Here is a 12,870-nt window from a genome sequence, read left to right as displayed (position 1 = left end):
AAAGAATATTGAGTATAAGTATCTCAACAACTTTCTCCTTTTAAAATCCACCACTATCCTCAGTAGTCATAGAGATTATTCTGGCTATTTTCCACATCTGCTTGCGGTGACAATGTAGCATTTGGGAAGACAATTAGCTTTGGCTACACATTCTCACTGAACTTTTGGTGAATTTATTACACTGTATATTAGTACAAAATTATTAGGAAAGGCTTCTAAAGCTAAATTTTTGTCATTTAGGAAGATGGGGGGTAGGGAATGACAGTACATTTAAAGTCATTCTTCTGCCTCTATTGTTACCAGGCCTAAAAGTTGTAGCTACCCGGCAATTTCGCTGGGAAAACTCAAAATCTAATCCCCGTATTAGGCACTCCCAACTAAAACAGGATGTTGAAACTACTACTGGCAGCAGGAGTAGGAAATTTTCTGTTGCTCTTCTTGCCTGTGTTTTACGGTACAGGGGTTGGCCCTGGTTTGGTCCACCTGCCAGCGGAGCTTAAAGTTTCCGAGGCTTGGGGGAACACAATGACTTGGATCTAACAGCCTAAATGGGAAGAATGGAATTTGTGCTGCCTCGAGGAAGCCGTTAAACTCCTGCTAAGCGAACTCTCTTTTTTATGCATCTATGCACACGACCGACCTCTTCTATCACTGACTAGAAATAATTTCTGACAATCCAGGATATTCCGAAAGCTTGGAGACATATGGCTGGAAAATGAAACTACCCTGGAGTGTGGCGACATCATTATTTTGTGTCGCATGGTACCAGATGGGCAGGTGGTGAATGGCGCTGGGATGTGAACGGACAGTTTAACAATGTGAATTTTTTCCCCCATAGAGCTCAGACAGACTTCATTTCCCTCTTGTCTTTCGGTCTCTAGTACTTGGAATTTCCCCCTCTCTGCAATAGCAATTAACTCAACTTTGCAGTGGGGTAGCCAAAAAGGAAGAGGATGAAGGAGGCTCTATAATCTTAACAAGTGTCGAGGGAGTCACTGCGCCCCGGGAACCGCGGCGGCGACCTGACCATCCTGTGCGGATTTCAGGGCTGATACCGCGCGGGCGGTTATGGAGCGGACCGTTTGATCCGCCGAGGATAGAGACCTGGGCTCGGTAGGGGTGTGCTGATCTTCAGGCAGACGTGGAGGCCCCTGCTGCCTCTCATCCGTAGCGTTTTATAACCATTTTCATCGTTCTTCAAAAGTCATGGACGACGGCCCGCTGCCCGACCTCCGAGACATCGAGCTGAAGCTAGGGCGCAAAGTGCCCGAGAGCCTAGTGCGCTCGCTCCGTGGGGAGGAGCCGGTGCCCCAGGAAAGGGACAGAGACCCCGCCGGGGGGAGCAGCGTTGGTGGCGGAGTCTGCAGTAGCAGCAGCAGTAGCTGCAGTTTCCCTCTCTCCCTGTCATCCTCCTCTTCGCCCTCCCCAACCTCTGGCTCCCCACAACCTAGCCATTCCAGTAGCGCCCTGGAGAGGCTGGAAACCAAACTTCACCTCCTCAGGCAAGACATGGTGAGTGTGGTTCTCCAGCTGTGGGAGTGGGAGCCCGCGCAGAAGCACCGGGAGATCGGAAGATGCGGTCGGGGGCAGAGAGGGCGGCCGAGCTGAGCCATGGGTGCGTGGGAAACACGGGGAGGGGAGCGCGCAGCGGGTGCGCATCTGGAGGCAGCAGCCGGGAAGCTTGTTTACCCGAGACTTTGCTCGGTCACGGTTTGCTAAGACAGCAGAGCCTGCCCTGCTCTGTGTACTTTCTGACGTCAACTCCTTTTTCCCGGCTCTGACCATTGAGATGCCAGTCTGCAGCCTCCCAGGCACAAGCCCGCCGAGGGGGCCTGCAGTTATTGCACGCATCTGGGGTCTGCTGTGCGCCGTTCACACTTTCAGTTCAAAAGGTGGCTCGGTCCCTTGCCCTTACTGCAAAAATACTTCCTGGTTTGCCGAAAGGTGGCGCGGCGGGGTCCCTGCAGCCCTTCTTCCTGGCTCACTCCTCTTCCACCACCACCGCCCCGCCCCTTGGTGCAGCAGCCGAGCAGTTCCTAGGCCACTGTGGAGCTGATTCTTCACTGCTGGTTCTGAAAACAATGGCCCACTCGTCCTTGATGTCCTTATGAATAGCTTGTCTCATGGTTGATCCAAAAGAGCAGGTGATCCCCAGGCCCAGGGATTTGCTAATGACCACTTCCTACCCTCCCCCGTCAGTCCTCAATCTGCAATTGTTTTCCGTGCTGTTTGCAAACGTTAGCCTAAGAATAGGACAATGGGACTAGGAAGGGTCCGAGAATACTTGTTATTCCGGATGTACTTAGAGGGAGACACTTATTTACTTACCATGAACTCAGGCAAGTCACTTAACCTCTGTGGACCTCGGTTTATTCCTACAGTGAACTGCTTGGAGGAAATGATTCCTTCCTTAATCCTTTTAAGAAGATGACCACAAAACAACAGCATTTTCCACCAGCTTGGAAAAGAGGAAAGTTACAACAGGGGCCTCAGCCACTTCTACATACATGACCCTATCTACTGGGGCTTTGCATGAAAAAGAAGTAATCGGTGGTGTTACTTTAGCTCCTCTCTTTTTGCAGTTGGAACACTGGGAGGGAATAAATTCCAAGCATAAAGTAATCTTGGCAAGTAATCTAGTGCAAAAAGCCATTCTTCAGAGATCATGTCCTATGCTCAGAATTTTTACCACACTATCAACACAAGGGCTCTAAAAACCTCTCTCAAGATCTTTTAAGCTGGTTTACTTAAGAACTTTAGTTTTTACGTCTCAAGAATCCATTTTCTTCCCAGTTTGAATGCAAATATATAGAGACATACATATATAGGTCTATGTATGTGTGTGTATATATATGTGTGTGTGTGTATTCATACAACATGTGTAATGCAAATGATTTTATTACTCTATTCATGTTTCACTAAATATACACACACACCACAGGTTATACATGTTAGTTATTCAACAAGTATTGACTAAGCATTGACTATACCTGGTAATTAACTGGGTGCTCAAAATACAAAACAAAAAGTTCAAGGAGCCTATTTAGGGCTCTCAAATCTCTTGCACTCATTTGCCATTTATTATTTGTAATATATAAAGCCTAGTGTGCTGAAGAATTTTGTAGGGTAAAAAAAATCTGGTTATTTTCAACAAAAGACATTTTCCAGCCTTGTCTATTTTTCTTAATGAAAATGTCACAGAGTTAATAAAAATCTGTTTCCCCAAGCCAGATCTTGTTATGCATAATGATTATGGTATATACATAAATACATTTTTAAAAAGCAAGCAGAAACAACAACAGGAGGGGTAGATTATTAAACTGACTATTCATTCTGTTTTCTACGTGAAGCATAGTTATCTATGAACCTAGGAGAATTTATGTCAGAACAGATGTTTTGTGTTCAACTCTGTACTCTAATAAAGGTCTCCTTTATTGAGCAAATGATAACATTGGCTATGGGAGTTTAGAGGGAAAGGATCGAAAACAGGTATATTCCCCTGCCAGTGAGGCAGTTTTCCCCCATTTTAACATAACTCTTACGGGTACTAAAAACCCCAGCTTCAGCATAATTGCAAAGCAACAGATTTGTTTTTATGCAGACTTGGCAGTTTAGTTATAAACATGGAACAGATGCAGTTGTGCAGTTCTTCCTGTCTCCTGGCATCCCCATGTCGAGAAGTTGGGCGATGCCCCTGTGAGTTTTATGTTCTTTTCTGCTCTCTTCTACGAGCACTGAGTCAGCCTCCTTGGTCTAACGCTTGACCACACATTTCATGCTCCTTACTTTGAGTTGTTCACAGATATTTCTTCTGGATGGTCTGGAATTATCAGGCTTCGTTCGGTCCTGCCCTCAGAACTCCTTCGTAAGAAACACCTTAGCCATGTACAGGATTTTCTAGAGACTTTCAGGAATTAAGCCTTCCTTCGTTTCCTATTAGGATGGATGTACTTACTACTGACACAAGGCACCTTAGACTTGCAGGGACGGAGTCTCAAAACTTAAACTTATTTACATGCACCTGATCTTCTCATTGTCTCTCACATCTCCTTTTATGAGATGAATCATTTCCTTAACTCTTCTCTGTAAATATTACAATCAATGCTCTTGAAGTCTGTGAGATACAGGTGGAAAGGAAGCAAGATGAAAGAGACTGAAGTTGGGGGTGGGCGGGGGACTGTTTCTGTGGCCAGACTTCTTCACCTTGAAACCCTTATTAACAACATAAATAGCACAATACATAATAAAGAGTGTGGGAAGGAAAATATTGGAAAAGAAAACTTGCAGGCATATATTTGATACAGTAGGCCAATTCAGGATGTTCTGGAGAGAGAGCACATTTTCCCAGTGTGTAAAATATTTTTTTATTTTTAATTTAAAGATAAGGAAATTTGACAAAAAGCAAATGCAGGGATACACATAGGAAGTTTATAATGAAATCAGAAATAGATGTCAGACTTCTGGTACAAAGTCTGCCCAATTATATTTGTTCACTACTTTTCAATTCACAGTGTTTTACACTCTGTCATATTATTTGAGCATAATGTCATACTGGGAAAGAAGTATTTTCATCCACATTTTGCAAATGAGATCACTGTGGCTTAGAGATGGTTGAGAAATCAGGCCAAGGTCACATAGCTAATTAGTCAACAGAATCACAATTTGAACTCATATCATCTGACTCCATGTACTGTGCTTTTCCCCCATTCTCGCCTGCATCCCAATAATTTCTCTTCAAAATAGTTTTTATAAATCTGTGGTAAGTCAGCAATCCCTAGAGTACTAAGGGACCAACAAACAGAAGCCATCAGGATGCATGTCGAGGGCTGTTTCAGATATGGGTTCATTCAATAATCAGCAAATATTTATTGAGTGCCAACAATGTACCAGGCCAGCCTGGAGACCTTGGGAATATAGTACAAAATGGCTACTTTAAAAAGTCAGTCTTCGGAAGAGGTCCTGTCCTATGATTGGACTTTTCATTCCACTGTCTTTGCAGACTCCTTTTGCAAAATTTTCTTAAGAATAAGACTTTAAGCATTACTTATCAACTGCTGCTCTAAGTTTTAGAACGCCTCATAACATCTGAAATATTTTTCCAGTAAATGTAAATAATCTCTGTCAAAGTCAATGTTTCCACTTAGTAATACATTTTATACTGCACTTTTCTTTTACAAGATGTTCAAAGGATTTTAGTGCTATCTCAATAATGTCCATATCATACCTCTAGTTTAAGAGTGAAAATTATTTTCATCGATTTACTCTGGAAAAAATTTGAAATGCATAAGTTTATTAAGGCAATCACTAATGAATCAGAGCCTGGAATTAGAAGGGATCTAATGGACACTCCCAAGTTTGCCTTCCTAGATAATTACTGTTCAGTCATCAAAGTATAGTTTGAAATGAAGTATATACTACCTATTGATGCCGTATTCCAGATTTTAGTCAATTCTGTGTCACGCTGGAATGGTTAATGCGGTGCCATTATGAATAACTAATTTGAAGATATTGTGTCCTGATCCCATATTTTTAGCAAGTACATATTGGCACAGCAGGTGTGTAATAGTGAGAGATAAACAATTTCAAGCTAGTTACTTGTCTTACTATTAAAGCATTCAAATACCCCACCTGATTCCTCAACTCTTGCTTTAATAAAGTTCTCTAGGCAATACACAGGGCTAGACACAAACACACATAAATGATACCAGAAGAACATGAATCAAAATGTCAAAATTTTTGAGAAGGATACAATTGTACTTGATTTTTATCAATATTTTCTCTTATTGATCTTTTTCATGTCCCTGCACCCCCATAATAAATGGCTTGCCTATTTTTATTTCCTCAAAAAGAGATCATAATTTCATTACATTAACTTCACAACTGCTTTGGAAAAGATTCAGAGTAGGCTAGGAGCTTTCCATCATTTGTTCCATAATACTTTCAATAGTATTTTTACTATCTTATCATTTAGGTTTTTTTTTAATTGAACAAAACTTTAAGGAAAACCCTTAAGGAAGGCGTCTTCCTTGATGAGTTCACAAGACAGCTGAAAAGATAAAATGGGGATATAATTTTGCCAGAGAAAGATTACAAACCAGCACGTCAGCACGTACACGATGCCATAGTGGAAATCAGACATAAGTGTTGAAATTAAAAGATAAAGCTGAGGAGATTTGTCATGGCGAATGTGCCTTGTACAAGGAATTAAAAGTGCTGATAGGGCTTCCCTGGTGGCGCAGTGGTTGAGAGTCTTCCTGCCGATGCAAGGGACACGGGTTCGTGCCCCGGTCCAGGAAGATCCCACATGCCGCGGAGCAGCTAGGCCCGTGAGCCATGGCCGCTGAGCCTGCGCGGTCCGGAACGGGAGAGGCCACAACAGTGAGAGGTCCGCGTACCGCAAAAAAAAAATAAAATAAAATAGAAAATAAATAAATAAAACCCGAATAACTCTCCTTTTTAAGAAGGGGCTAAACACTGTGCTGGATGTTTATATATAGCTATTATGTTCATTTTACAGATAAGGAAACTATGGCTTACAGGGGTTAAATAATTTGAGTAGGTCACCGTAAGTGGTTTCCCAGCCATTCATTCAAACAAGAACCACTGGCAATCTGCTGGATCCAAATTACTCCCAAACCATACTATATCTCAGCACCATGAAGTGTGCCTATTTATTGTGACTGAATATTTCTACAGTGATTTCACCCCACAACTACCAGTGGATCTTTTGATATTCTTTTAAAACTGTTATTGTTTCCTTTTTAAAATTAAATATATGCTCTCATTATAAAACTTCCAGAAATATGATGTAAAGAGAAACAAAAGTCCCTTTTTACCTACTCCCAATACATCTTCCCCATATTACTCTTTACCCCAAAAGAAACCACTGCTGACAGTTTGGTGTGAATCCTCTCAGGTCTTTTTCTACGTCTTGGCCTGCATATATAGGCACATATATATTTACATAATTTTAAAATGTCTGGATTTCACTTTTCTTATTTTACATAATAATATTTTATTATGTCACCTGACATTTATTGGATGATTACAATATGTCAGTTGGCACTGTAAACAGTTTTCATGTATTATGTCATTTCATTCTCACTCCTCACCCACTTGTGAGGTAAGCACTGTGGGTTGTTAGGTAATATAAACAGATTCCTGATAGAATTTAAGAAATGTTTAGTTAATATTTATTTATTCTGTCAATTCTCTTATATGAACCTCAGCTAGTTACTAATTAAAATGAAAATGTCATTACTTTGCTTTTTATAATAAATGATTATCCAAATATTCAATAGTTCTTCTAGAATCAAATTCCATCCACAGAAATCTGACTTAATCAGAACATTTCATTCCTCTATTGAAGAAATAACCAAGTCTTCAAATTGGAATGTACTTCTCTTCCATCACATACCATTTTAACATAACCTTTTTGTTGAGTTTTTTTTTTCTTTTTTGATAATAATAATATCAGTAAAACCTCTAAAATTTAGATCAGAATGCTAACATGGCACAAGATGATCCATACCACATGGAGAAGGCAGAATGGCCACCAAGAAACTATGGCTCAAAACCATCTTAGTTTTGTTCAGACTTTAGAAGGCCCATGATGACAAAACAGATTCTGCTCCTAGAGATCTGGCATAATCGGAACACTGGATTCTTTAGTTGAAGATACAATTAATATCCTTCAAATCAACTCATAACAAAGTGATGTATAACACTGGAACTAGGGACTTCCCTGGTGGCACAGTGGTTAAGAATCTGCCTGCCAGTGCAGGGCACACGGGTTTGATCCCTGGTCCGGGAAGATCCCACATGCCACGGAGCAACTAAGCCCGTGTGCCACAACTACTGAGCCTGCGCTCTACAGCCCTCGAGCCAGAAATACTGAGCCCAAGTGTCGCAACTACTGAAGCCCCCGTGCCTAGAGCCCATGCTCCGCAACAAGAGAAGCCACCGCAAAGAGAAGCCCGCGCACTGCAGCGAAGAGTAGCCCCTGCTCACCGCAACTAGAGAAAGCCCGCATGTAGCGATGAAGACCCAACACGGCCAAAATAAATAAATAAATAAATTTATCTAAAAAACCCAAAAAACTGGAACTATATTACTAACTCGCCCTCTCCCTGAAGGCCCATTTTATGGACAGTTGGAAGACGAGTGAAGCAGAGGATCAGCACAATAGTGAGATAGGAATCTGATGGTATCCTGGCACTACCGGACCCAGCGCTGCATTTGGCATCTCCAGGACAGCCATTTCCCTTAACTGTCTTGGTTGGGTCTGCCAGCATGTCCACTGCTGTTCAGCCTGTATTCTAACTGACACATCTTATTCTTCAAAATGTTAATCCCATCAATCAGGAGTTGGTCATATTGGACGTCTTTAGGGTGAGTTTTCAATCTTGATCTCTGATGTCTTATTATTGATTTCAGATTTTCAGAGGATAATCAATTTCCCTCATTTCTAAGTGCTAGGGGGCACATCACATTCCCATGTATTCCCCCTCTACTATCAGCATCACATTGCTGTTGTAGAATAATTTTTAATTTTTAAAAAACATTCTGGATAACATGGCTTATTTTTATGTAAAAAATGATCAGATTATCCATTTGTAATTAAAATTACAGAATGTTCTTTTTTTCTCTGTATTTTAAATTAGGATGCCTGAAGTGAGCCAGATGTAAGTCTTCAACTTTCCATATATTTGGGAGCAGAACAAAATTGTTGCTATATTAGTACCCACCTCAGGAAACACATAGAAAGGTTTTAACACCAGCACCCCAAACAGTGAGATATATGTCACAACTCAGGGATTGATAGCCCAGGATATGATTATAATAGTTTCTCTGATTATTTATTTAGTTAGTTAGTTTTTGCAAAAGACATTTAACTAAATTTACGTTGATTTTGTTGTTTTGGTGCCGACCAAATGAAGCTTGAGACCAAAACTGAGAAGGAAAGTCCTTCCTTATGGTGATAAAGTCCAACTTTCACGGCTGCGCAAGTCACAGAACTACCTGTAGTTCTTTTGCTGAGAATTTAATCATAAAGAGCTACTACTAGCTCTTTATCGGTGTGATGTTAATTTTGTTTCCAGGTTTTCCCTTAACTTCATAAAATGTTTAAATTATTATAATTGAAATGATACATGCTGTTATTAAAACATGCAAACAGTACAAAAGGATCTAAAGTAGAAAATGAAGGTTCCCCACATCCCCTTTCCCAATTTCCAATATCTAGAGACAACTACTATGAATAATATTCTATGTATCCTCCTAGAAATTTTCTGAATATATGTAAGTATACCTATAGTTTCTTATATACCTTTAGCTATAATTATAGACATATATTTTTGGAGGCATATGTGTGTGTATAATTTTAAAATTGAGACTCTCAGAAGCTCATGTTGCAGCTAGCTTTCTAGATTCAGTAAATACTCTGGTATTGAATATATATGTATAGCTTCAAAACACAACTTACAGTGCTCCCACTTTGGATGGATTACTGGCAAAGGACAGCAGTTAGAGTCTATTTGTATAAAAACATACTGCAGTTGGTGAGGCAAAAAGACAGAGTCAATAATCTCTAGAAATAGAAAAGACCACTGTAGAACCCTAGGGTGGGAAAGAACTTCAGAGGTTCCTTGGTGCCTTTAGACCAATTCCCCACTGGCATCCTCACCCATTGATCATCCATCCTTTGATGAATTTCTTCAGTGATGGGGACTTCACTGGCTCCCAAGGCAGACCATGCCATTTTCAGACACCTCTATTCATTATACTTGTTAACTGGCAATTCCAGTTGTTCATCAAAAAGACAAAACTATAACCATTCATCAAGAGGTAAAAAAAAAAAAAAAAATGCTCCAGCCTGTCACCTACAAGCCATGAGTTTGTAACTTAAGATGGATGCTCTATCAGGTGTAAAATACAATGAAAGCTCAGTGAGCTTCTCCTAGTTTGATACGTACATGACTAAAATAAAAGCCTTTCTTGCCTTTCTTGCAAAATGATAAAAAGAACGGCAACGCCATGTATTGGCAAGGATGGGGAGAACTGGGCACTCTCCTGCACTGCTGCCGGAAGTGTATGTTCAAAGCACCTTTTTAAGTGGTAAACCTGACACTGTATTTAAAAGAGGGGGGACTTCCCTGGTGGCCCAGTGGTTAAGACTCCGTGCTTCCACTGTAGGGGGATGGGGTTCGATCTCTGGTCAGGGAACTAGGATCCTGCATGCCACAGCTTGGCCAAAAATATATAAATAAAAATAAAAAAGGGGAAAAAAAAGATACTCAAGACTTCTGGTATCAGTAATATTTAAGATAAATATAAAAATGTACCCTAAGAAAATAATAATGAATTTGTACAAAAATATAGTTTGTGTGTACCTTTGGTATTATGTATGATTGAAAAAAATGGAATAATCTAAATGACCAATAATGGTAGGTAGGCTATTTATCTGCATATGATAGAAACCTGTGTAGCTATTAAAATTATACTGTAAGATTATTTATGGAAGAGAGAAAATAGTTATAGATATTTACATGCTTAGAACAAAAGGCTGGAATCAAATACTACTGTTAACATTATAGGGTATCATTGGATGGTGGGGTTATGAATGACATTTTAAATTTTTTCTGTTGTGCTCTGTTGTTCTATTTACTTTATCTGCACTAAGTATACATTGTATTTTGATAAGAAAAAGTATAAATAGGCAGAATTTTAGAAAATAAAAGAGTATGGGCTTTAGAATAGGTAAAGATGAATTCAAGGAATCACAGCCCTGCCTTTTACCAGCTATGTGTCTTTAAGCACATAATGAGTTTAATATACATAAAGTAGCTGGGAGTCTGCCTACTAAATAGTAAGCACTCATTAAGCATTAGTTTTTTTTGTCTTTCTCATTTGATTAATGGCTTAACTATTTCATACTTATAGGAAAAGATGAGATTAGAAGTTGTCCTATGATCTTCCTCTTCTGTCCTTTTATTGTATTTCATAGAAGAAGGCGGAGGGGCATGGCTACATGTAAAATAACTTCCTGTCCTGCACAAACTACATCTGGGTTGCTAAATTTGGCATTGAGCACAAAAGCAACACCAGGAATGATCAGTGCCCAAGTAAGAAATGACCACTTCAACTCTGGCAAGTCCTTTCTGTTGAAAAAGGTGAATTAAAAACCAACTGACAGGGCTTCCTTGGTGGCGCAGTGGTTGAGAGTCCGCCTGCCGATGCAGGGGACACGGGTTCGTGTCCCGGTCCGGCAGGATCCCACATGCCACGGAACAGCTGGGCCCGGAGCCTGTGCACCGCAACGGGAGAGGCCAGAACAGTGAGAGGCCCGCGTACCGCAAAACAAACAAACAAACAAAAACCAACTGACCCATCAGGATCTTAGAGTGGCTGATGCTAATCATGGGCAAGACCACCACAAGAAGGTAATGGAATAGACGACTGCTCTCAGAAACAATTACCAAGCATTCCACAGTCTCCTCCTATGGGCCTTATGCCTCCTGCCAGAAACAGATGGGTAGAAAATATTAAGACTCTGATAGATGTTCACATAGGTTTTAAGAGAGAAAAGCAGTCACTGCTCAGAATACAGAAAAGGATAAGAAATAGTTGATTACAGACAAAGCCCTGTTTTGGATTTCATGGGTAAGAATCTGAAACCATAGTCCAGGCTTCTACCATCTTACAAGGTGATGATAACACAGTAGTGCAAAAAATAATACACAGAGCCACCAATTTAATCACTTAGATCAGTGATTTTATAGTCACACTATAAAACTTAATGACTTAATGGTATTTTAAATATTGTTCATTGACACAATCTTTCTGCAGTAAAAGCATATGATTATTTAAGTTATATTTATAAGTCTCTGGAGCTACAGATTTCCGCAAGGTGAAAGTCTGACAAAATCCTGTGTACCTGACTTCACTTGTCACTTTATTATTGGGCCAAATTTTCAGCTGTATATTTCAACTTGGTTAATAAAACTGCTGTCTTTTTCTCCCTCCCTATAATCACCCTGAGGGCAGAAGCTATGATTAATCAATGCTTGTGTTTCTCTAACACTCAATCATTTAGGGACTCGGCATTTGTTTAATGTGTAAATTAAAGTACACCTTAGTCCTGATTCTAATTTTTGGGTTTGGAATTCATTAGCAATATTGCTTTTTTGGACAGGAACACAGAACCCCAATCCCTCCTCTGCTTCCCACTGGCCAATTCCACTCACCTGGAATTTAGGTTCTTGGTTAAGAAAGACTAAAACATTTTTCTTCCTATTACCTGTTATTGTGACATTTGACTTAGAAAGAGAGAGGGAGAGTAAAAGAAGAAGCAGGGGGTGGGGGGGGGGGAGGGAGGGAGGAAGGGAGGAAGGAGAAGAGAAAAGAGAAGAGAAGAGAAGAGAAAGGAACCTTTCTTCCACTGTGAAGTGATACAGCAGAATTTCTTCTTGGTTGCAGGACCTACTCTATCCTCAGATATGGTCAGTTGCAGAAACCATTGCTGTCAGGGGTACTGGCAACACATAGAAATGGAAGAGTTGTTTTGCTACTCCGTTAAGTGCACAAAGAAAAGGCACATTTTATTGATAGTTTTTGCCGTCCTCTCTTCCTACTCAGGAATGAGGTTTTGAAGTTCCAGAGTGAAAAGAAAGAACTTACAAGAAAAAAGACATCATTTATAATTGTGTACGTATTGATATATGGTACAGTCCATGTGGTTTGGGTTGAAAATAAATAATAGTCTGTTTTGGCAGCCTACGTTAGTACCCAGATAGCACTGATTGTTTGGGCATTCCTTCGCTCACCATCCTTAGCACATCCTCAGTATAGACTTCGGAACTTAGGACTACA

General features: G+C 40.3%; 1 protein-coding gene across 1 annotated transcript in view; it reads left to right on the top strand.

The window, feature by feature from the left end:
• The first annotated feature begins 526 nt into the window (after positions 1–526).
• The window catches only part of LURAP1L (leucine rich adaptor protein 1 like), a 44,863-nt gene continuing 32,519 nt past the window's right edge, over positions 527–12,870 (top strand). Inside the window, exon 1 of the mRNA XM_065879567.1 lies at positions 527–1,512. Coding sequence (XP_065735639.1) covers positions 1,207–1,512 — 306 coding nt within the window. The 5' untranslated portion in view covers positions 527–1,206. The remainder of the gene's footprint in view (positions 1,513–12,870) is intronic.

Source organism: Phocoena phocoena, chromosome 6 (genome assembly GCF_963924675.1).
Source record: "Phocoena phocoena chromosome 6, mPhoPho1.1, whole genome shotgun sequence".
NCBI lineage: Eukaryota > Metazoa > Chordata > Mammalia > Artiodactyla > Phocoenidae > Phocoena > Phocoena phocoena.
Note: the sequence above shows the minus strand (reverse complement) of the source record. Positions and strands in the feature narration are given on the sequence as shown.